Source organism: Balaenoptera physalus (genome assembly GCF_965194825.1).
Source record: "Balaenoptera physalus genome assembly, chromosome: X".
NCBI lineage: Eukaryota > Metazoa > Chordata > Mammalia > Artiodactyla > Balaenopteridae > Balaenoptera > Balaenoptera physalus.
The window spans coordinates 33,754,648-33,781,605 of record NC_138903.1 but is presented as its reverse complement, the minus strand read 5'-3'; the positions used below and the strand labels follow the sequence as shown (position 1 = coordinate 33,781,605).

The 26,958-nt window shown below is 38.4% G+C and overlaps 1 protein-coding gene across 9 annotated transcripts in view; it reads right to left on the bottom strand.

Annotated features, from left to right (window-relative positions):
* Nucleotides 1-26,958, bottom strand: part of PRRG1 (proline rich and Gla domain 1) — a 371,943-nt gene that overhangs the window by 48,527 nt on the left and 296,458 nt on the right. For 5 of the 9 annotated variants that reach the window (XM_082446651.1, XM_082446653.1, XM_082446652.1 and 2 more), the window contains exon 3: nt 16,312-16,472. The exons of 1 other annotated variant lie outside the window; for it this stretch is intronic. In XM_082446651.1, the coding sequence (XP_082302777.1) occupies nt 16,312-16,472 (161 nt within the window). Of the gene's footprint in view, nt 1-3,237; nt 5,488-16,311; nt 16,473-26,958 lie in introns of those variants that run through there. 3 more of the 9 variants (XM_082446646.1, XM_082446648.1, XM_082446647.1) reach the window with 2 other exon arrangements.

Below are 26,958 nucleotides of genomic sequence, written 5' to 3'. Positions count from 1 at the left end.
ACTTGGGGCTGCACCAATCAATATCTTGCTGTGGGGAAATGAGCAAACTGACAACTTCTCTGAGGCTGTTATTTCCTTGTGAAATGAAGAGCTTGACCTATTTGGTTTTCCTGGACCCTATCAGTTATAACAATGATTGGAGCCTATTCCATGAGTCTTTCTTCAATAATAGAATGGAGAGAAAAATCAGGCTTCAGTCTATTCATGATGAGCAGTGACTGGTATCAAATATTAGCTTTGGGAATGGGGTAATATTTTAACATTCAAATAATAATGCTATGTTAAGTTATGTCATTAGTGCAACCCTCTGAAGCATACAATTCAAGAAAAGGTGGAGCCCTCTTTGCTCTGCAGGTGGCTGTGTGTGCACTAGGGGAACAGATGCCCTGTTTCAGCTTGATGGTACTTAAGACCTATGGCTGACAATATAGGGCTATTGCAAAGTTCTAATTTCCTTTGCCACTGATTTTATTGTACCTTGGAAGTGGCTAAACTGAATCTTTTTTTAATCAATAGTTTATTTATTTATTTCTTTCTTACATCTTTATTGGAGTATAATTGCTTTACAATGGTGTGTTAGTTTCTGCTGTATAACAAAGTGAATCAGCTATACGTATACATATATCCCCGTATCCCCTCCCTCTTGAGCCTCCCTCCCACCCTCCCTATCCCACTAAACTGAATCTTATTTCTACAGTTGCTGATATTCCAACCATGAGAACCATGGTCAGAAGTCTTGCCCTGGGGGAGCTGCACCCTAACACTAGAGGAACTGTGCCCTCACACTGGGGGAAGGAACCAGTTGCCACCCCCAATATTAAATCAGCAGCCACCCGCTGTAACAGAAATTGATTTACAGCAGTGGCCCCATCCAGATGGGGATCTCTGAGGAGTGGGCAGGGGTGGTGATTGGCTGCTGTACTTTATCAAATATACCATGAGCTGAAAAGCACACTTTTTTTCTGTATTAAAAAAGAAAAAAACATGCTTTCAACCACATGTCATTGATTGTAAGCTGCACCTCAATTTCACAGAAGTTAAAATGTGAATAAATGATTAGAGAATTGATGAAATATGGTAAAACATATTGGGTTTTGTCATCCACTTGCCTTAAGTATATTTATCAAAGTAGCTACTTTTTTAAACTATTCATAATTGTTTAAACTTTTTGGTAATTTATTTGTGGCCCTAATGGTCCATAGTATTATGTATAAAGATAGAAAACATTAATTTAAAAAAAACTGGCATTTTCTGTTGGATATTGTATCATTTTACAACACTTCAGCCTCATCCTAGAATGGGTGGTTTCTGACTTTTTTCTTCTTTCTTTTACTTCTTTGGAGAGAGAGGTTTAATGTATTAGGCTAAGGAATATAATTCCTTGGGTAACAGGTAAACCCCTGTTCTCTGAACTCATAGCTAACCTCCTCCTAGCATGCCATGGGAGGCATGTGACACCATCTTTCAGATGAAATAATAGGTGCGTTAAACACTTACCAAGCAAAGTTGCTGATGTAGGGTTCTACTCAAATCCCAATTTGAATGTGAAAGTTTCATTCTCATCAATTCCACTGACTGAATGCCACTCACTATTGGATAATGTGAGCCGTTTCTAACAGTGACAGTACTGCCTAGCAAGCAATCAGGCACTCCAAAGCAGTGGCACGGTGGCTGACGGGGCCACTAGGATCACCACTGCACATGCTAGGTTGGTTTGTCACACTTTTCATAAATTCAAAGTTACTGTTTAGACCCCAAGATCCTGAACTACTAAGGGGAGCTCCAAGAAAGCCACATGGAGGGTACCTGCAAGAGGAGAACACTAACAACCATTCCCCAAGTGGACATCTGCTTAAGCAGTGGAATGGCCGATGTGCCCCACTCCTGCCCCCTGTGCCCATAGGAAGGGCAGGGTGGATATGAGGAAAAGCAAGGTGGGGAACAGGGGCAGCAATAGAGCAGGGTCCTTCCAAGGATTAAAATGAGGGTGTAAGTACTCCCCATAAGTTAGGTGGATACTGTGGAAAACTTGAGCTTGTTGCTGCTACTCGGCCCCAGAGGGCTGTTTGCCAGGCAGAGGGCCTCAACGAAGAAGTGAGGTGTGCATACCAGGATAGGAGCCAGGTGGGGAAGGGGGCAAAAGAGGCCAGTGCAGAGTCATGACTCCTATTCTTGGAACTGTGTTGTGGGGAGGCTTCTTCTAGGAGCCCTTGAAGAACACTGTGCATCTCCCACCCAACTTATAATTAGGCCCACCAAAGAATTAGTGACAGCCAAGAGGGGGTGACAGCAATACCAGTTAAGTTACAGACATCTGTCCCCTTTCCCCTTCCTTCTCCCAGGTCCTCAAAATACCAGAGGAGAGAGAAATGGGAAGGGGCAAGGGTTAAAGAGCAGATCATGACCCTCTCCTTACTCCACGATCTTCAGGTCAAGGTCTAGCAGAAGCTGAAGGAACAGAGGAAAAGGTGAGCCTAAAGCGAATCCAACACTCAAGTTTCAAGTGGAAGAGAATGGATAGGAATTTTTATGCCCCAAAGTGCCTAGAAAGATATGAGATCTGCCTGTCTTCAAGGAACAAGAGTCTAGACTGTCAAACTAGAGTGGTCATGCAAGGCAGGGTCTTTTCAGACACCTGATTCATCACTTATGTGACCTTAAACTCTGGTGGGATATTCCCATGGAGCCCTTGAATTTCCACCAGCTCTATTAGGAGAACTCCTTCTGGCAAACTAATTCTAATGAGTACTGATGAGTTCTGAAATTCCACATGTGTCTTGAGGGTAATCATGGGTAAATAGCAGCATATTTGGAAGTTAAACAGGGCATCACTAACTGGACATTGCTGCCTAAGATACACAGAGTTATATTAAATCTATGGTGCAGATGATTCTACAAATGACAAAAAAAATGGACCCCTCAGCCCCACCAGTACCCAGTCTCTGAGGGGAGGTCTGAAAAAAGATTAACTGGCATTAAGACAGGAAACGTGCTGAGGTAACTTCAGGTCAAGGTTAACAGACTGCTGGCATGGGCAGGAGAGACCCACACTGGAGCAAGTCCACCGCTTTGTTAATATGCAGGCTGAAACCCTCCAAATTAAGTTACTGCCATAACCTGAAAAGAATAACTGAGACTACATAGGATTTATAATCTACAAAAGGGCCCAACTGCCAGAGAATAAAGTTCACCACAAATTTAAAGACAACATCGACAATATAATCAATAAAAACTTACCTTAAATGATCATATAATGGACAATGTGCTGTCAGACCTTCCTGATCTTTCTGGTAGCTCAGAATACCAATTCCACAAAATAACAGATTTCGGTCCTGTTTAAGTTATTCTCAAGAGATCCCAAAAGAAACAGTGACAAAGCCCATGGTAGCCCCAGGAAACTACCCTTTGTAGCTGAAAGGGAACTTCATATTTGGCTCCTCCAAGAGGGTCTGGGATGGGTCCAGGGAAGGTGTGGAAAGATCTGGATGGAAATGCATGGAGTATGACTGGGAGACAGCCACAGTGATGCCCCCTGTTTGCCCCCTATATGTCTATGCCCAGACTCGACTCCCTACCTTCCTAAATTCCCTCAGCTCTCAAAGGGCAAAGCTCTGAATCAGTGGCTCAAGTGCCATCAGTGGATCATGAGAAGCTAAGTGAAATAGGAGTTCCCCTAACAATGTCAAAGAATCCAAGTTTCTGTCTGCAGGTGTGACAAGTAATCTCCAGGGAACTAGTGACCAACTGTTAAATACCTCAGACTCTGAGCACTTCTTGTTAATCACCATCTTCACCCACAAGTGTCTACATGCTGCGTACGTCCTGCCGTGGGCTCTGAATCCAGAGATCCCCTATGTAGCTTTTGTAGCATATCCTAGTATGAAGGGGCACTGCATATCTCTTTCTTCAATTTCTCTTTTAATAATTTCCACACAAGACAAATTTAAGGCAACACTTTGGAATGAGAGGTATTATCCAAAAAGTAATAGCTGGACTTAGACTAAAATCCTTGGACTCAGTTTCTAAATTGCAGACATAGCTTGGGGGAGGAGTGGAGCATGGAGTGCACAGGGCATGGGATAGCCCCAGACAGGACAATCGTCCACACCCCCAGAAATACTACCCACTGCAAAGCTTTCTGAGTATTCCAACTAAGCAGTTTTAGTTAAACCATTTGCTTTACAAGCTAACAAAATGTAATCTGCTGATCACCTACCTTAGAATCCCCAGGACTGCTCATTAAAGCAGATTCCCTGGCCCTATGGAGACCTGTGGACCCTGGACTGTGCATTCTTAAAATAATTTTTTTTTTAAATTTTGGAGTAACTTTAGATTTACAGCAAAATCGCAAAGTTAGTACAGAGCATCCCTCTGTAGCCCTCACCCAGTATCCCCTCATGTTAGCATCGTACATTAGGATGGCACATTTGTTATAATTAATTAACTAATATTGGTCCATTACTATTAACAATGGATTTGGATTTCACTGGTTTTCCCACTAATGACCTTTCTGTTCCAGAATCCAATCCACATTGCACTTAATCGTCATATATCTTTAGTCTCATCTGTTCTGTGACAGTTTCTCAGTCTTTTCTTCTTTTTCATGACCTTGACAGTTTTGAGGGGTCAGGTATTTTGTAGAATATATCTCAATTTGGATGTCTTTGGTAATTTTCTCATAATTCCACTGGGGTTATTGGTTTGGGGGGAAAGTATCACAGAGGTGAAGTCCCTTCTCATAACGTGCTATATATGACTTATCACTGATGATGCTAACTTTGATCACCCTGTCAAGGTAGTGGTTTGCCAGGTTTCTCCACTGGCAAAGTAAGTGGAGAAGTAAGGTATTTCCCCCCACTTTCCATACTCTAATCTTTGGAAGCAGATCGTTAAGACCAAGCAACCCTCAAGACAGGCAGAGAATTAAGCTCTGCCTCCTGGAGAGGGGGGTATTTACATACACAGTTTGGAATTCTTGTGTACTGTAGATTTGTCTCTTCTCACCTATTTATTCATTTATTTGTATCATTATGGACTCAAGCATTTATTATATGCTTTAGGTTATAATCCAACACTACATCACTTATTTTGTTATTCAAATTTTTCTGGCTTTGGCCACTGACAGCTCCTTCAGGTTGGCTCCTGTGCCCCTTGGACATGCTCTCATCTGCTCTTTGAGTACTTCCTTACTTTCTGTTACTACAGTACACTTCAGCTCATCTTGTATTCTCCCTGCTCCAGCCCTCGAATCAGCCATTTCCCCCAAAGAGTCCTGATTTCTTTTGCTGTGGTATAGTATGAGAGACCCAGATCTGGGCATTGAGGGGGACTGTGCAGTTTTGAGAAGCAACCAAGCCGATTCTTAATGCACTCTCAAGTTTGAGGACAGCCATTTTGGAAAGTCAAGCACAAATAAACTAGAAATAATTTGTCAAGAAAAGTTCTGAAGTAGTTGTTTTAAAGAATTACTACTATTTTCCTCATGTTAGTTCAAGATTAAAACTTCCAAAATGCAAAAGTACCCTGGGGGACCTGTAGAGAGGAAAAGAGAGAAAACAATGGTAGAGATCGAATAATGATTCTGAAATAAAGTGATTATAATTCAGCACCTAAAAACTAGAATAAAATATATTTATCAAAGGCTTTCTCTGTGCCAGGCACTAAGCTAAGTGCACAGCTCCAAACCTAATGCTGAGGGTGTAATTTCTCCTTTTTTAAAGGTACAGAAATTGAGGCCTAGAAAGGTGAAATGTTTGCACAAAGCAATACAGTCAGTAGGTGGCAGAGCTGAGACACCAAATCAGGTCCATGTGATCTTCCAAGCAGAGGATTTGCACACGGCATTCTGTTAACTACTGCTTATGTGAGTATGCAGGCTGTTTCTCCCAGATCTCAAGTGCCAGGAGGGAGGGTCAGCTTATTCACTGTTGTATGTCCTGTGTCTGTTATACAGTAGGCACTCAGCAGATAACATCCGAATAAATCTGACCAAATTTCTACATTGGTGAAGAGGAGGACCATGAAGTATAACACATGTTCTTCTATTGTATCTTATAATTAGACTTATGTTCCAAATTAGGTAAGAAATTACCAAAAAAGAATTTTTACTGAAAGCATACTTCTAACTTCACACAGTTCAGATTTGGGGATGATGAAAATTAAGTATGAGTAAAACTGTCCTGAGTGATAAATTTTAGTAAACAAAAAGATAGTATGTAGTCTAAGACTAGAAAGCAAATGCCAAAAGTCAATAATTTTCTTCTCTGCCTGGATTAATCAAGTGAACTTCAAAGATGATACTTAGTTATTCAAATGCTTCTTAACACAGAGCAGATCCTTCTTAACATATAACAAACAATATTCTGAAATAGATGTTCTGAAATAGATCAAGGATCAGAATACCATTTCTATTACACTTACTAGACCAAAATCCCCTGATTACACCTTTTTGTAAATGGTATGGTTTCAATGGCATAAGCAAACTCAGATGACAGGCCTTAAACCATAAAGAAGGAAAGGAACCTAACACCAACATAATAAAAAATACATTTTAAATTAAGTCCACATCTATCAGCTAACTTGTGAACAAGTTTCAGATCACTACTTCCTATGAATAAATGTACTTCATAATATGCCAATCCATTCGTTCATTCCTTCATCAAATATTTATTTAATTCCCATTATGTGCCAGCACTGTCTCATATGCTAAAGACCATAGCTATGAACAAAACAGAAGAGAAACACTGCTGTCATAGAGCTAACAGTTCTGGGGGGAGAGCAACAATAAACAAATACAACAAATAGATGTCAAATGGTGGTAAGTGCTGGGAAGAAAAATAATTCCCAGAAGGGGCAAGAGGTTGCAATTTAAAGTAGGATACTTCCTCACTGAGAAAGTGAACTTGACGGGGAGTGATGAGGGAGCTCAGAAACATCCATGTGGAAGAGGAAAGAGCAAGTGCCAAAGCCCTGAGGCAGGACACGTGCTATGTGTGTGTAAGGAATCCACAGGAAAGTGATTAAGGGGTGATGTGTCATAGGAGATGAGATAAAGAAGTACCTGCAGCCATAGTGGAGGTGTGGAGTGGAGAGGGATAAGGACTGATCGTTTAGTGCCTTGTGGGTGATTCTGAGCACTTGGATGTGTACTGAGGAAGACAGGAAGCCGTTACAGAGAAGACACTTTAAAGGATCACTCTAGCCTGCTCTTTTGAGAATGACCTATGAGGAGGGGGCCAAGAAATCATACGAATGAGAGAGTGATGGTGGCTTGGATGTAAAGTGGTAACAAGCAGAGAGACTGAGAGGTGGCTCTATTCTGAATATACTTTCATGTTAGAACCAACACTGTTGGCAGATGGAGTGGGGATATGAAAAAGAAGAGTCAGGGATGGCAACAAGGTTTGGGGCTTAGCAAAGAGATGGATGGATGCGTTACTACCGCATACTGAGATCAGAAAGGCTGTGGCAGAAGCAGATTTGGAGGGAAGGGACACAAATTTGTCTATGTTTAGTTTGAGAAATGTATCCAATTCCAAGAGGAGATGTTAAGTAGGCAGTTAGTCACTCAGGTCTGCAGTTCAAGGTAACCCTCCAGCATATAAATTTGGGAGTTACTAGCATTTCAAGCCACAAACTAGGAAAGCTCACCAGGGGAGTGAGTACAGACAGAGCAGAGTTTCAAGAAATGAGGTGATTGCTGAAGGGAGATGTAGGGTGAAGAGAGTTTTTTTTCCTAAGAGGTGTGTAGGCTAATGAGAATGATTCTATAGAGAGGAAGAGGTGATGCTGGTGAGTGCGGAGAATTGCTTGAGCAATTGCTGAAAGAGTTTCTTCTTCTATTTGCTTCGAAGATTGCTGAAATGCAGCATCCAAAGGATACAGAGAAGCACTGACACGCATAAGGGCCAGAGAGGGAAGCAATAAAAACATCATCATTCACCTTGAAAGCAATAAAAGAGGTCGGTAAGGTATGAAGGTATACAATTAACACATAAAAATCAATAGCCTACAAAACACATATCTGACAATGAATTTGTATCTAGAATATACAGAAAACTCTCAAAACTCAAAAATACAAGACAACAAACAATCCAATTAGAAAAAACCCAAAAGACAGGAAAGGAGATTTCACAGAAGAGAATATATAAATGGAAAGCATATGAAAAGATGTTCAACATTACTGGCCATTAAGGAAATGGAAATTAAAACCACAATGTGGTATCACTACACATCTATCAGAATGACTAAAAAAGGAAACACAGTAACAGCACCAAGTGCTGGCAAGTATGAAGAGAAACTGGATCACTCAAACACTGCTGGTGGGAATTTAAAACGGTAATTTATACAATAACAACTTAGTCTGTCAGTATCCTAAAGAACTATACTTATACTTAGCATACAACAATTATACTCCAGAGAAATAAAAACTTATGTTCACACAGAAACCTGTACACAAATATTCATAGCAGCTTTATTTAAAATAGCCCCAAACTGGAAACAACCCAGATGTCCCTCAACGAGTGAATGGTTCAACAAACTGTGATACATCCATACCATGGAATACTATTCAGCAACAAAAAAGAATGAACTATTGATATACACACAACTTGGGTGAACTCAAGAGCACCATGTTGAGTGTAAACAGGCAATATTAAAAGCTTCCATATATATGATTCCATTTATATAACATTCTTGCAATGACAGAATTACAGAGGTGGGGAACAGATTAGTGATTACCACAGGTTAGGGATGGTGGTGGTGGGGGGGGGTGCGACTATTAAGGGAGATTTTGTGCAAATGAAAGAATTCTGCATCTTAACTGTAGTGGTGGTTACAGGAGTCTACACAAGTGATAAAATGGCATAGAACTATACACACGGATTGTACCAATGTCAGTTTCCTGGTTTTGATACTGTACTACAATTATGTAAGATGTAATGACTGGGGGGAAACTGGGTAAAGGCTACATGGAACCTCTCTGTATTATCTTTGCAATTTTATGAGAATCTATAATTATCTCAAAAGTTTTTAAAAACCTAATGCATCCTTGCAAGTATAACTTGGACCACAGGATTTCTTAGAACTCAAGTCAAAATAAATATATGGTTTATTAATTTAAAAAAATCAATAACCTAGTACATGAGTGTTCATAGCAGCTTCATTTGTAATAACCCCGCACTGGAAACAACCCAAATGTCCATATATGTATAATGATATACTACTCAGCAATAAAAATGAATAACTACTGATATGTGCACTATGGACATCTGAACATAATCATGCTGAGTAAAAGAAGTCAGACAAAAGAGTGCATAATGTATGATTTCACTTATAGAAAACTCTAGAAAATATAAACTAATCTACAGTGACAGAAGTCAGAGGAATCATTGCCTTGGGGTGCTCTTGATCATGGGGAGAGGTGGGAAGGAGGAATTACAATGGGGCAAGAAGGACCTTTTGGGAATGATGAATCTGTTCACTATCTCGACTGTGGTAATGGTTTCATAGGTGTATGCATATGTTAAAACTTACCAAGTTGTATACTTTATATATGTGTCGTTAATTGTATGTCAATTATAACTCAATAAGGTTTAAAAAAATCAATAGCTTACACATTCACAAATAATAACCAGTTAGAATATATCATGGAAAAGAACCCATGTACAATAGCAACAAAGAAATAGTTAGGGACCAACCTAAGAACCGTGCAAAACTTATATGATGAAAACAATAAAACATTCCTGAAAGGGAGAAATACTGATTTCAACAAATAGAAAGAAATCTCTTCTTGTAGAGGGTGATTTAATATCTTAAAGATGTTAGTTCTCCCTAAATTAATTTACAAACTGAAAGAAATCCCAATAAAAATACTGACAAATGATTTTTTTCTGTGCTAGACAAATTAATACTAAAATTTATATGGAAAAATAGGCATGTAAGAATAGCTCACAAAACACTGAAAAAGAAGAGCTTATAAGGAGAACTAGTTCTAATTTATACTAAGTATACTAAAAATCTTCTATAAATAAAACAGTGTGGCACTGGCATTTGAGCAGAAGGATGGACCAATGGACTAGAATATAAAATCCTGAAATTGACTAGGCACATACTGAAATTAGGTACATGATAAAGGGTAATTAAATCACTGGGGCTAAGAGGGATTTCATAATAAATTGTGTTTGGACAACTGGATAGCTATGTGAAAAAAATCAGATCCATAACTCACACCACACCCAAGAATAAACTGTAAGTGAATCAGAGATCTAAATGTAAAAACTCAAATATGTTAGAAGAAATTGGGTGAATTCCTCTATAACCAGGGCATAAGAGGATGGTTTTCTACTATGATTAAAAATCTGGATTTAATAAAATATTTCTTTAATTTATGGCTACAATGAAAATGAAAAAAAATTGCATGAGAAAAATCCATAAGCAAAGTCAAAATATAAATGACAACTGTAAGCAAATATTTGAAATATGTCACCAATAAAAGCTAGTATCTCTAATATACTTATTAAAAATTCAGGGAAAAAAAGACCATAAATCTGATACAAAAATGGGCAAAAGGCAAAGACAATTCACAAGACAGATATAAAAATGGCCCATAAACACATGGCAAAATACACAACTTCACTCATAAGAGAAATGTAAATTGAAACACCACAAGATACCACGTCACACCCAAAAGACTGAAAAGAATGTCAACACTTTTAAAATACACTCTGCTGGTCAGACTGTGAGGAAATAGGCACTCTCAAATATCTGGTGGGAATGTAAAATAGTACAAGCTTTACAGAGGGTACTCTCGCAATATCTAACAAAAGTACATATGCACCAATCCTTGACGAGCAATCCACTTCTAAGAATTTACCCTGAAGATATACTTCCAATAATGCAAAATTATTTACTACAGCATTATCTGTAATTGCAAAAATACTGGAAACTATTTAATGCCTAAATACAGTAGACTGGTTGAATAAACTGTGACACATCCTTACAAGGAAGTACTATACAGATTTTTAAAAACAGGATAATCCCTGTGAATACATATGGAGTGACTTCCAGAATGGATAGATGGATAGATGAATATAAATGTTTTTCCCCTCCCTATTACGATATGGGTATTAAAATTCTGACACCACTGTATGTGTGTTGTAGAACTGGGCAAATGAGTTAATATATTGATGTTATTGAAAGTCAGGGCCCTCGTTGTGGAAGAATATCTACAAAGAATATCTACATCGCACCTACAAATACAGAATGGGGAAAACAAAGAAGAACCCTGAGGGGTACTGGAATCGGAGATCAGCAGGATGAATATGCAAGTCCATACACCACACACACGCACATACACACATTTATATGCATATATGTGTGTAATTATTTTCCTAGCTCTGCTGCTGGAAGGCCCAGAAGCAATGATACTCTGATAGCAATGAGAACACTCTAGCTCCCAGATCTTGGTTTCTAAATATTATTCCTAACTATAAGTAAGAAAGGCTCCTCAGAGAAACAGCCAATTCCAAGACTGGGGCAGAGAAAGTACAAGATTATCTTGGAACACCTTGTTGGGCCAAAAAGTAAAAAAGTGCTAGAAAAACTGATAGGGACATGTCAAAGAGACAGAGAAGCCAGTTTGAAGAAACTTCCATTAACCAAATTTGAGACATTTTGATCAAAACACTGACAGCAATGAATTATAACTCACTGAATAAAATGATCTATGAAAGATAGATAAAGGGCAAGTTCCTGCCCATAGTGGAATGCCAACTAACAAACGTACACAGAATGATGGAGTCAGAAATCCACCATTTAGCGTTATAGTAAACTAGAATTTAATTGATTCAGTCAAGAACTATCAACAGCAGACATTAAAACTAGTCGGTAAGGTTGGAACTCATTTGAAAATACAAAATAAGGGAAACAACATATAAAAAAGTTGTGGACTGATTGCACTCAAGATCAACTCTAGGAAAGAGTGGAAGGAGAAATTCTACTGAAAAGGGAAAAAAAAAGTTGATTTCTACTTGTATCTCACAAATCTTAGGACTTTTAATAAACCCGTTATACATATTTCTATGATAATCTGAACTTAAACTTAGCTGAGGGGGGAAATGTATGTGAGAGCAAAATGCCATGTAAGGTGGGCAGAAATCATGTCTGATTAATGTGTACGATCCACAGCCAGTGTATATTTACAAAGTTTATTTAAGTCCTGACATATTCCATAGTTCAATCTCAAAGTATTATACTTCATGTAGTACTAAGAATGCTGTTTGATGATCATAAAAATACTAGTACCTGGAGAAAAGCCTAATGACATTTAAAGATGCTTGTTTTTAATAATGTTCTGGATTCAGAAGGGAAATTCAGGCTCAAAATTCTATATGCAATCAAAAGACTAAACACTAAAAATAAAAAACACAAAAACTAGTAGGTAGAAGTTTGGTGGAGAACAGAAATATTTACATAGTTTCAAAGTATCTTCCCACTAAAGTTCTTACCTTTCCTTTAAAGGAGAATGATAAAGCAGGATGAAAAGTCATTAGCTTTATGAAAACCACAGCAGAATATCTAAAATTTGTATTTTTTGAAAAATCACAATATCAAAAACTAAGTTCCGGGCTTCCCTGGTGGCGCAGTGGTTGGGAATCTGCCTGCCAGTGCAGGGGACACGGGTTCGAGCCCTGGTCTGGGAAGATCCCACATGCCACGGAGCAACTGGGCCCGTGAGCCACAACTACTGAGCGTGCGCGTCTGGAGCCTGTGCTCTGCAACAAGACAGGCCACGATAGTGAGAGGCCCGCGCAGCGCGATGAAGAGCGGCCCCCGCTCGCTGCAACTGGAGAGGGCCCTCGCACAGAAACGAAGACCCAACACAGCCAAAAATAAAATTAAATAAATAAATAATTAATTTTAAAAAAGCACCATTTATACTATAATCCTATTGTCCTTATTAAAAATTATATACTAAAAATAGGCTAGAATGATAAATACCAAAATTATAAAACTGATGGTGCTAAGAATTCAAGTGATTTTATTCATTTTATGTTTTACTACATTTTCAATTTCTCTACAATTAACATATATTAATAAGAAGAAAAAATATGTAAAAAAACCCTGCAAGAAGTAAGCAGATACAGAAGAAAAAAGCTGGAAAGAAATTAAAAAGCCAACAGTGCTTTGTGATTGCATAATGGCATCATGGGTGATGTATTCTTTTCCCTGTTTTTAACTGTGGGACTTAAGATTTAAAAACCATGATGCTCACAGCTTATCACTTTATAAACTGATTTTACCTTTGCTGTGCACACTGGAATCTAGCAATGCTGCCTCTCTGATAACCTCTCCTTGAACTCCTTCCTCTTACGCCCTGGATCCTTCTCTACCTAACAAGAGAACAAATCCTCTTTCTTTAAAACTTCTGCATCCACTGCTCCTGAGATTATTTGATGTCCCTTTATAACATCTAACATCACTTGTTTCGCATGTAGTGTTATTTTCATGGTGAGCATACAGGAATGGATCTTTATATAATGGCAACCACTGGTAATGTCATTTCCTACCATAAAGCAGTTCCAGAGAATATATACCACTGCCTTGTGCTTTCTCATCCCTGTTCTCCTTGCATAGCAATTGGTCTAGAGTAAGGAGAGGTGAAGAGGTATCTTGTCAGAGGGAGGAGGGGAGTTCTGATATGTCTCTTCTTTTGTAGAAGTAAAACGTTTAAATTTTATTATTTTTTATAACATCTTTATTGGAGTATAATTGCTTTACAATGGTGTGTTAGTTTCTGCTTTATAACAAATTGAATCAGCTATAGGTATACATATATCTATCCCCATATCTCCTCCCTCTTGTGCGTGCCTCCCTCCCACCCCTCTAGGTGGTCACAAAGCACTGAGCTGATCTCCCTGTGCTATGTGGCTGCTTCCTACTAGTTACCTATTTTACATTTGGTAGTGTATATATGTCCATGCCACTCTCTCACTTCGTTCCAGCTTCCCCTTCCCCTTCCCCGTGTCCTCAAGTCCATTCTCTACACCTGCGTCTTTATTCCTGTCCTGCTCCTAGGTTCTTCAGAACCATTTTTTTTTAGATTCCATATATATATGTTAGCATACGGTATTTGTTTTTCTCTTTCTGACTTACTTCACTCTGTATGACAGACTCTAGGCCCATCCACCTCACTACAAATAACTCAATTTTGTTTCTTTTTATGGCTGAGTAATATTCCATTGTATATATGTGCCACATCTTCTTTATCCATTCATCTGTTGATGGACACTTAGGTTGCTTCCATGTCCTGGCTATTGTAAATAGAGCTGCAATAAACATTGTGGTACATGACTCTTTTTGAGTTATGGTTTTCTCAGGGTATATGCCCAGTAGTGGGATTGCTGGGTCGTATGGTAGTTCTATTTTTAGTTTTTAAGGAACCTCCATACTGTTCTCCATAGTGGCTGTATCAATTTACATTCCCACCAACAGGGCAAGAGGGTCCCCTTTTCTCCATACCCTCTCCAGCATTTATTGTTTGTAGATTTTTTGATGATGGCCATTCTGACCGGTGTGAGGTGATACCTCATTGTAGTTTTGATTTGCATTCCTCTAATGATTAGTGATGTTGAGAATCCTTTCATGTGTTTGTTGGCAATCTGTATATCTTCTTTGGAGAAATGTCTATTTAGGTCTTCTGTCCATTTTTGGATTGGGTTGTTTGTTTTTTTGATATTGAGCTGCATGTGCTGTTTATAAATTTTATAATTAAAAAAAATTAATCCTTTGTCAGTTGCTTCATTTGCAAATATTTGCTCCCATTCTGAGGGTTGTCTTTTTGTCGTTTATGGTTTCCTTTGCTGTGCAAAAGCTTTTAAGTTTCATTCGGTCCCATTTGTTTATTTTTGTTTTTATTTCCATTTCTCTAGGAGGTGGGTCAAAAAGGATCTTGCTGTGATTTATGTCATAGTGTTCTGCCTATGTTTTCCTCTAAGAGTTTTTTAGTGTCTGGCCTTACATTTAGGTCTTTAATCCATTTTGAGTTTATTTTTGTGTATGGTGTTAGGGAGTGTTCTAATTTCTTTCCTTTACATGTAGCTGTCCAGTTTTCCCAGCACCACTTATTGAAGAGGCTGTCTTTTCTCCATTGTATATCCTTGCCTCCTTCATCACAGATTAGTTGACCATAGGTGCGTGGGTTTATCTCTGGGCTTTCTATCCTGTTCCATTGATCTATATTTCTGTTTTTGTGCCAGTACCATACTGTCTTGATTACGTAGCTTTGTAGTATAGTGTGAAGTCCAGGAGCCTGATTCCTCCATCTCCATTTTTCTTTCTCAAGATTGCTTTGGCTATTCGGGGTCTTTTGTGTTTCCATACAAATTGTGAAATTTTTTGTTCTAGTTCTGTGAAAAATGCCGTTGGTAGTTTGATAGGGATTGCATTGAATCTGTAGATTGCTTTGGGTAGTATAGTCATTTTCACAATGTTGATTTTTCCAATCCAAGAACATGTTATGTCTCTCCATCTGTTTGTACCATTTTTAATTTCTTTCATCAGTGTCTTATAGTTTTCTGCATAGAGGTCTTTTATTCAACCTAGTTTTGGAAGTTTTAGCCACAGCAATCAGAGAAGAAAAAGAAATAAAAGAAATCCAAATCGGAAAGAAGAAGTAAAGCTGTCACTGTTTGCAGATGACATGATACTATACATAGAGAATCCTAAAGAGGCTACCAGAAAACTACTACAGCTGATCAATGAATGTGGTAAAGTAGCAGGATACAAAATTAATGCACAGAAATCTCTTGCATTCCTATACACTAATGATGAACAATCTGAAAGAGAAATTAAGGAAACACTCCCATTTACCATTGCAACAGAAAGAATAAAATACCTAGGAATAAACCTACCTAAGGAGTAAAACATTTTAAAACAGCATCACTATATGTTAGCTTCCTCTGCACTTTCTCCATGATTTAGCACGGTATGGTCATAATGGTATCTATAACTTTCCCGAACAAAGCCTTGTGTAAAACATGCTTCCCCCTTGCTCAGATGATCGATCTCAACTCAGCAGGGTCCTATGGCAATGGAGCCCTCAAAGACAGATCAGCACACAGGGAAGTGAAACTAGACCTCCGACCCGCAGAGTCGGGTGGCTTAGTTAGAGGCCCCGTTCAGAGTTAGTTCTTTGGGAGGGTAGTTTTTAAATGATAGCAATGCACACAATTTGGGAATGCAGGTTTCAAATATACATCACAAAGGTAGACAAATCTGTGAACATTTAAAAAAGATTGCCAGTATACTTACAGTTTTTTCATTATTTTCAAAAGCTTCTCTTGCTTCTTCAAATGTGCAGACTTCTTCTTTGCATTCACGTTCAATATTGCCCTGCCTTATCTCTTCAAAAAGTCCATTAGCTCTTGGGTAGCGTTTTAATACTGAATTGGCTTTTTCTCCTGTGAGGAAAACTAAAAAGAGATATAATAATAAGCATAAAATTGTAATTTAAAAAATGTGGAAAGTTAATACACAAGATGAAATCTGCTAGATACTCTTTAGAAAACATAGCCAACACCCTAAACCTCTTTCTCTAGGTCAGCAATGAAGTGACTTTCAGCTCTCAACCACCAATCTGCTGTCTTCCTCATCATGTGAGTGTGTCCTTTCAGTAGCAGTTGCCCTGGGCAGGGACAGTGACATGATTAACGATGTTACATCCAGACTTTAGCACATTCCTGCCAACCATGGGTGTTTAAATATAGCAATAATGATACCAGTACTTATACTCATAACTGTAAGAGGATGCCCCCAGGCGTTCTGCTGTTGGACAGCAGCAGTGAAATCAAAATCCAGTCTGTGGACTATCAGTCTTTGTCCCCCTAACTAAAAATAAATAAAACTCCAGTTGACCTAATATAAACCCAGAGAACACTTACTTGTATGAAAGGAAGAGTTGACAAAATAATATCAAGAAATTAAGACAAATTTGGCCATAATTCATTCCAAGGGATATTAGTAATAATTTTGTTCTAAATGCACTTAAATATATTTTGACACTTTAATATATTTAACCCCATATTTCAATGTCCTTCAGAAAAAGAAAATTGTTCCGCATGACTTATAGGGGCATTTCATATAAACATTCAAAATGCATATTTATGATACCCAGTAAAATAAGGCAATGGTTATATGCATACTCATGGGGAATTATTTTTTTTTATGTACAGATTCATTTAAAACTATACTTCAATTACATTTTTCTAAAACTGTCCTGCTTGTTTGGAGAGATAAATAGAATGCTACCAGAATTTAATCTCTGCTAATGCAAATTAGAAAATTCCCTAATCTTAAAGACCTCTGACATGAGAGAAGGCACATTACAGATCCTTCAAGATGTATTTTAAAAAAAAAAAAAGGTCTACATTTTGCAAAAAACATTTTGAAGTAAAATGAAAAACGGTAAATGCTCTTTTAAAAATGGCCACAGTAGCAATGAATTTAAGGTTTACCTCATTTTAGAAATGTGTATTTCACTTCATAGAAGATACGGATTCATTACTTAGGATTCTTTAAAGTATCCAAACTGATACCAATTAGATGGCTACATTGAAAACTACAGTAGGCCTTCCATAAGTGTTTCCTTCCTTCTGTACTTCAGAAGGGTAACCATCGATAAAAATTAATCACACAGTCATAAACTATCGTTAGAAGAAATCTTAAAAAATAAAAGGATGCTGTTGAGTTGGAGAGTAATAGTAGAATTTTCTATCAGTGCTTTTCACAGTTTAGCAGCATCAGAATCCCATGCTGGACTTATTATCACACATATTGCTGGGCCTACCTCCCAGATTCTCTGATTCCATAGGTCTGGGGTAGGGCCAAGAAGCTGCATTTCTAGTAAGATCCCAGGTAACGCTGGTGCTGCTGGTGCCACTCCCACAGTTTGAAACCACTACTCAAATGGGAGCTCCTTAGAAAACTAGTTCTGAGGAAGGTGTTTATGGAATGCTGGGATTAACAAATTTAAAAAAGATCTTTTACTGCATGACTTTTCAGGACCCTTAATATGCATTTAATATATATTTTAAATCTCCAGAAAACGAACATGACACAGGCATGTGTCATATTTATTTGACTGTGGAGCCCTTTTTCAAGGAACATTTCACTGAATTAACAACTTCCTAGCCATTGGTTTTATTTATGCCATGACAAACAATTCTCTTCCATATGATAGGCCAACTAATTCATGAAGACAGTAACTGATTTCTCTCGAGGCTTCTCTTTTCTAGGATAAACATGTCTAGTTCCTTCGTCTGTTGGTCATATAAAATAGACAGACGTCTCCGTACCGTCTTTACCTCATAAAATATTGTATTCTACACTGAGTGTGGTCTGACAAGTACAAAACTGATCAGGGCTATTGGCTTCCTTGTTTCTAAACACAATAGATATGTCAATAAAGTCTAACGCATCTTTGGCTTTTGGGACAGTTTTCTTGAAAATAAACCAATCAGTAATAATGTATTTTAAGCTTTTAAGAGGAAAAAAGAAACCTAAATTCTCCTAAGAGAAAATGTTATATACACTATCTCCATAAAGGGGTCAAGGAAAGCAGCTAACTCTTGAAACGAGAAAGCAGGCTAATTCAGAAGGTTAAGCAACTATAAGGTAATGTACAGCAAGACACAGCCCTTCTTATTCCAGCCTAATCAAATTACCAAGAGCACTCCACAAACACCTTCTGTGTATTTTCTTGTACTGGAAGGCAACATGGTATAATACTGAGAACTCTAGATGGAATAAGCTGGCAAGGAGATTTTATCTCACCTGCCAAATGTGCTCAATTAGAAGATACCACCTAGAGTAAGAGTCCGACCAGTAGGAAAGATATTGTTACAGATTAGTTCCGTCTGCCATATATTAGGGAATAGGAAGTTGTGGCAGAGTATTTGCTGTTCCTCATCAAGGTAATTTGGAAATGTCATGGGTGATACCAGAATTGGGATTCTTTCTATGTGGAAACAAAATAAAGGGGAAGGTGGCAGCTTGGACCTATAGGATAAGATCAGACTATTTCTTCCTAAAACACTGGGCAATTTCCACGATGCTACGGCTTATGTTTGGACTTAATGTTTGAAACTAAAGATGATTACTTCCCTCTACCTCCTTCTCATCAAAGTGTGTGAGTTACCCCACAGCTGTCCAGAATCATGTGTATGCCTTCATCAGAGATTACATGATGTGGCAAGTATACAGAATGTAAATTTACTTTGAGAACACAACACTGAGGTATTAATCAAACATGTTCTTTTCTCATTAAAGGACATAAAGAAAAACCTAAGCTGTTTTCTTTAGATTCAGTTAGGAAACACCCTTACTAAAGAAAATATTTAAACTCTAAGACTGGTAAACACATAAATGACCACAAAATAAGTATATTAATTCAAAAAACGTTAACTACTTTTTCATAATTTCAAAATAAATAGCTCTCACCCATGCTTTCTCTTCAAAAGAAAAGAATAAAAATAAATGAAATAAGATAGCTTCTCAAGTAACTCTCTAAATTACTGCCTTAAACCGAAATATGTAGTCATGTTATATATTTTTTAATGCATTGCAGCATACTAAAACTGACATTCTAATGCCAAAAATCTTTATCTAGGCAAAATCATGTCCGTACATTTGCTGAAAAACAGCAGATGGTAAGGCCTGAAAATTAACAGCCCACGTGGAAAATCTCTACTCCACTTATCTAATCAGTTCTCTAATCTTGGGTCTGGATTCATTGAAACAGCCATTATTTAAAGTTGCAAATGTTTACATTTTTCTTTTAAGTGAACAAAATTCCTTCTTTAGGACATATTTACTGAACACAGACTATGTACAATGAGATCATGACAAGTCACAAAGATGAGTAGGAGACTGCCTTTGACCTCAAGGTTCTTCAGTGCAAGAGATAATGAAGATAAAAGAGATACACAAACAGCTCTAACGCAAGATGAACAAGGTAGATGCTCTTTGAGGTCAGCAGGCAGGCGTACTTCCACTGGGTAGGTGTGTTTCGGGATGGGAGAGGGACCTGGAGAAGGGCAAGTGAAAAGTATATTTGGGCTGGCCTTTTAAAAATTGGCAGGATTGGGGCATGCAAAGATGGTGAGGAAAGACATCCTAGGAAAACAAAATAGTGAGTGAGGGCCTGAAATCGAATAAACCTATGGCCACAGACGAGGAATATGAGCTGGTCAGTAGGGCCAGAGTACACGATTCAAAAGAGGAAGAGAGGGAAATGAAACCGGAAAGGGGCCTGATAGCCATGTCATGGAGGCATTTAATGTTAGGCTAAGATATTTAAACTATTTGACAGCATTCAAGAGTTTAGACCGATACTTCGTGGAGAATAACCTAGAAAAATGTACAAGTACAACAGATTTGGGGGTAGGATGAAGAGAAAATGGAGGGATAAAGGCCAGGAAAAAGGCTACTTACAACAGACCAGGTTAAGAAATAATGAGATCATGCATTAGAATGGTGGCAATAGGAAGGGAAAGAAAGGGACAGATGTGAAATATGGGTGATCTCTTTGGCCACTACACCCATCATGTACCTTATTCCTCAGTCAAACCAAATCTTACCATCCTTCATATAGGTTCTTTTATGCCTCCATAATTCTGTACCTAATACTTCCTCTGCCTAGCAAACTCCTATTCCATTCAGATGTAACATCCTCTAAAAACCTTCCCCAGATTCTACTCCCCACTTCGTTAGACAGAGCTGCTACAGACTCTCAGTATTTACGTATACTTCAATTATAGCAATTAACTAAAGTATATTGTAATTTTATTATAATTTTTGGTATGCCTGTCTGGTTCCCCCTCAAGACTTGAGGGCAGGGCCCATGTATTATTAATATTTTGATACAACATCTGTCTTTCATAATACCTAGTAAAGACCTTGGTACAGAACATGATTCAATAAGCGTGGAATAAAGGAAAAGGCAGAATGGGAGAAACTTGATATCTGAATGACCAGAAGCTGGGAAGCCATGGACCATGCCTCTAATTATGAGGCAGCATCGTAAACTTAATATATGATTATGAAATCAGTACATTTACTGCAAAGTTTCTAGTGAGACAGCACTTGAATATCCTTCTGCAAGAGAAACTACCTTTTGAAATTTGTACAGTACTTCTGTTTGGGCTCCGCTTGGAGCATAATTTTTGTTGTTCTGAAAGAACCATTGATTTGCCGTAATACTTATGTAGAGGGAGAGTAGCTGGACAACTACTGTTGTGGGAAGAGGGCACAGCCAGATGCTTTTTGGCTTGGCAAGGAACTAGCACCTTGGCTCCCCAGGGTGCTGCAGTGAATTCATGAAGAATGTGCAGGATAGTTTACATTTTTGGAGAAATGCACTGATACTTAACATCTGTTGGACACCACACAAACTATGAGCTTAAGGTAATTCACAGTTTCATTATTAGATAGTTCTACATTCCTTTCCTTTGTGAAACTGGATTTTCGGCTATGATTTAAAAAAAAAAAAGTGCTGTGTTTGACAAGAAGTGAGAAGGTTTGAGAAGTTGTGCGGTGCCCAACAGGTACACACATCCAATTAGTAAGTAACTGCATGGCTATTTAAGATAGAAATATTGAAACAAAGCGAGTCACATGAGTTTTTTGGTTTCCTAGTGCATTTATAAAAGTTATGTTTACACTATACTATAGACTATTAAGTATGCAATAGCATTATGTCTTTAAAAAGCAATGTACACACCTTAATTAGAAAATACTTTATTGCTAAAAATGCTAACTATTACCTGACAACACAGGGTTGCCACAAACCTTCAATTTGTAAAAAACCACAATATTTGCAAAGTGCAATAAAAGGAGGTATGCCTGTATTATTTTTTCAAATGGCTACCAAGCTGTCAGGATATAAATACCTATTAAGTTGTTTGGACCTAATTACTTAATAAATGGAACTATTAGGCATTTCTTTTGGCCTATGGCTGCTGTGAAAAAGTCACTGCAATAACTAAGGGCGCCTTAAACTCAGAAAGTTTGGGAACCTCTGACCTAGGGGTTCTAGAGGCTAATGGAGTCCTGCCACTGCTCTCCCAAATACATCTGGCACACCATGCTTGAATGGGCTGGGAAGTTCCTTCTCTGAGGAAGGAAACTGAGATCCCTTCTGAAAGTTTACAGTTACTGAAACCTGTCACATGGGTTACTGTGGCCCTGATAAGAGCCAGCAGGAAAAGAATATAGTATAGGCCCCCCCCATCCAGTCACACCCCTCAATTGTAGGTTATCCTAAGGTCTCCCTCAATTAGCCACTCTGGTTCTGTGAGCTTGCCTGGGAAAGAGGCCAGGGAGATGAAAATGAAACAACAGGGTCACTAGGTAGCCGGAACACTGGGCAATGGGGCCTCCTGTGTTTTGGAGCGAGCACAGGTGAGTGAAATGCTGGGTAGAAAGGTGCCCTCCTCTTTTCCCAGCGCTGCTGGTAATTACTACCAGCCCAGCAAAGGCAACCTGTGCCACAGTTCACAAAGTGACTCCTCTATTGTCCTTGGAATTGTCCTGGGTACCAGAAAGCCTGTTTTTTTGTGTTTTTTTTTTTTTAAATAAAGCCATTTCTTTAGTTTTAATTTATTTATTTATGGCTGTGTTGGGTCTTCGTTTCTGTGCAAAGGCTTTCTCCAGTTGTGGCAAGCGGGGGCCACTCTTCATCGCGGTGCGCAGGCCTCTCACCATCGCGGCCTCTCTTGTTGCGGAGCACAGGCTCCAGACGCGCAGGCTCAGTAGTTGTGGCTCACGGGCCCAGTTGCTCCGCGGCATGTGGGATCCTCCCAGACCAGGGCTCGAACCCGTGTCCCCTGCATCGGCAGGCAGATTCCCAACCACTGCGCCACCAGGGAAGCCCCAGAAAGCCTGGTTTGATTGCCCTGGTTTTAATGTAAGACTATACGCCGGCAACAACAGCAAGAACATGAAGAGCAAGAGAGGATGGGGACTTCCTACAAATGCACCTAGCATTCCATTATCTTTCTTCAGTGCAGGAGGCGGGGCATACTCCTCTATCTGTGGGAGAAGGCGAGCTTCATGTCCTACTACTCCGCCATCTTGATTGCTCCTCCCAGGGCGTACTCCTCTAGACCTAAGGTGCAACCCTAGAGTTCTTCAATTTCCCATGGGAATAGGGTTGGTCAGGGAAGGAAGACAGACATTCTCATATTTCCAGGGGCTGTGGCTGTTTAATCTGAGTAACGAATGTGACCTCATTGGTATTCCAAGCTTGTTAAATGGTACACATCAGTTACGCATTTAGAAAGTAAGAAAAAGTTGTTAAAGCAAACAGCTATGAGAGGAAAGCAAAAACCCTACGCTTTCCTTCCTCATCCGTAAAATTGGAATAACAGCACCGACGTCATAGTTATAAATGAGGTAATGGACATAAAGTGCTTTGCTCAGAGCTTGGCAAAAAATGGAGCTCAATAAACAAGAGTGTGATTTGTTGTCACCATGACAGCTGTCATGGTGGCAGGTATTCCATTAAAGGAAAAACAAGAGATTTACCAAGACGATAAAAAAAAATACACTTAGAAAATAAAAGAATAGATGATCAAGGATAGGGTTAACTTTCAGTGAGTCTGTATGTTTAACTCCAGGGATGCCTAGAAGTTTGGTCCCCTTGGTCAAGATTGGGATGAAATGTACTAGCTTTATAAAGTGCTGTTTAAAGCCCTTGGAGGCACTCTGTACTAGCTTGTCTACAATGTTTATTGAAAAGGTATAGATTGATGGTTTGCACTGATGGTATGCAGCCTAATTTCATCTGTATGACCATTGGGTATCAAAGATTCTCAGTAAACATGTGCCTTGGCTCCCCTGAGACCAAGGTTATCTTGCATGTATCTCGACCGTTCACAATTAGAAGAAAAAGCATGCCCTGTGTGACTAAAAATGGCCTTAGGAGCCATCTTTCTCCGGCTGCACCATACCTTTAGCCATTATTAAAGCCTTATGAGAGTCTCATAGGTCCTTTCAATTAGCTAATGTTGAGTAGTGCCTACTTTGATGATTCATAACTAGTTTGAGGATATCATGAGATTTAAAAATTTCAGAAATTCTTCAGAATGTAAATTAAGGACTATTTCTGGTCCTTATTTAGAAGGACTTGATTCTGTAAGAAACTCATAAGCAAGTATCCTTTACCATACCTTATATGTTTACTAACTTCAGTTTTGATCAAATGTATGCTGATAGTCTATCATCATGAGAATTTTAATAATAGATCACAAAGAAGCTCTTAAGAAGGACAGATTAAGAAATGAAAATCATACACATGACAGATATATATGTTCAGCGAATCATGAATGAGTAGCTACAACAAAATATACTAAATAAATTATTTTCCATTGATACTTGGGTTATTTGATAGTTCAGGTAGCTATTCAATATTTGACATAATCACTGTGGATATTAAGGACAGTAAGACATTATTTATGCAGAAGTCACTCAAATAAATCCAGTCTCATAAACTTAGAAACAAAAGACGACCAAGGTCATGCATTATAACTTATCTTATGTTTCACCTACAGGGGAGCCTCAGCTCCCTTAGACTAATCAAGGATCAATTTACTCAACCCTCATCCACGAGCCTGGCTATAAGACTTGAAAGCCTCATTGCACATTAAAGAAGTAGAAGTAGAAGGGACTAGGGGTGGGCTGAACTGGATCAACACACTGACAGCAACAAGAAGTGAAAGCTGATGAATCTGAAGACAAGAGGACAGACAGACAGAAGGCTCTTTGAGGGTTATTTAGAGTAGGTCCTAACCCTGCTCACACTAACAGCTCCCAAAGCTGGGATTATGTTTATGATGGTGAACCTGAGTCACCAAGAAAGGACCACATGATGTTCACGATATTGTTTAAGAAGGCAGTAAGGTATATGATCTATTTTAGAACTATTTCCATAAAAATAGTTTTTTAAAAAGTTTTTTTAACAATTTAAAAAGGTGAGCATGAGCAATCTGCAAAATGTATTTATTCAAATGGAAAGTTCATTCCTAGACAGTGTTGTGTAAATGTTGGTGTGCCACAGACTGAAACTATAATGAGTCCACATGCTAACCAGGAAGCTATGTTTCTTTTCTGAATAAATCTCTAATATCTTGTTTAGTTGTGAATTTCTCATAAAAGACTGCATAAGATGCTAAGCTATCCACTTACTTGAGCCTTCTGTTAGTCATATGAAAACTGCCTTTTGAGGCTATCTTGTTGAAGTCTGAGAAAGCCAATATCCGTTCACCACTTTCACTAGCCCTTTACTGAAACAAATGAAACTGCAGGCAAAGAGAAGAGTATGGTAGGGTGAAAAGGTCCCGAATTTGTAGTCAGGTATGCGGATTCCTGTCCAGCTCTGGCACTAACCTGGCTGCATGATTCTGCATTTTTGTTGCTTAATTTATCTGGGCCTGTCACCTAATTTGTGAACCTAAGATGTTGTATATATATGATTTCTTAGGTCCTTTGAGTTGTGACTGTGAAGTTTTATACTTGGAAAGATTTTTGTTACGTGGGAGTAGTGTATCACATCCAAATTCTTTGGGTATATGAATACACTATTTTTCAGCCAAGCAACCACCATCCCCCAAACCAACAACAACAAAAACAAACAAACAAGAAGCAAAAATCAACAAGGAGCACACCAAATCCTGCGCTCAGATTTATATACTATAAAAGAAAATCTTATGAAGTGTCATACTCATAATTCTTTGTTTTCTTGCTTCTAAGCCATTTTGATACCATCATTTACTCAGTTGTGCATGCATACGATGCCTTCAAGGTTTTTTTCTGCTGAAATGGGTATTAAATAGGCATTTCTTATCACAGACTGACGGATATAACTTTCCCTAGAAAAACAAAGTCTCACTAGAATTCTAAAGTGACATTTCACCTCCTAAAAACCAGTATTATGCAAAATAAAAAGATCCTATTTGGATTATCTTCCTATTAGTTAGGGAGGTGGAAAAACCAGATTATTTCCCAATTGTATTTCACCACTGTAACCTATTTGTGGAAATTAAAGGTTAATTTTTTCATAGCAGGTAGGTTTATAATTCAGAATTTGTTGTACAGTGGTGCTCATGTGCCCAAACAGGTTTTCACAAACTTATAGCTTAGTTAGAATGGCATGTAGTATATGTATTCACAGGAACTAGGAAGCTGAAACCCACTCAAGGACTGAGATATTTGAAAAATAATGTGAAGTTACAGGACTGAGCTAGTGAGAGTGGGGAGTCTCAGGGTTTGAGAGAAGAAGTAATTAATATCTTTAATATCCTGAACCTGGTTCTTAAGGACAATGTAGTGGTTATGATCACTACCTAAGACTTTAAAAAAAGATATCTTTGTGCTACCGGAGGTATGTAATGAAACGCCAGATGATAACAGGCAGGTTTCCTGGAATAAGTGTGGAGAAAATGCCAGAAATGGATTTCTATAAGAGAGAAGACAAAACAGGTAACGTACGTCTATAAAGTCAATATTTTTTAAAAACAAAACAAATATGGTTCCCCCCTGCCGAGTGAGTCTTGCTAACTCAATATGGTTTTCTTAAAAGCCAAATTTTACATCAAATATTCAGATGTCTCTTGTCTAACGATTTTACGCTTTGTAAAGAATAACGAGATACAGAGAAAAGATCTAATAGATTCTCCCACAAAGGAAGGTAAAAGGCCAAATTTTCTTTGAAGGAGTTTTACAATTCATAATGCCTTATCAAACAGAATTCTTCATGAAATAAGGATGACAGCAATCAAGTTACTAGCAATTGCTAGTAATTGCAATAATTGGTTTAAATGTATGGTATGGTACTCTAACACATGATATTTATAGACTAGGGGCTGTGCCTTACCCACAGGAAACAAACAAATATGGAATTAG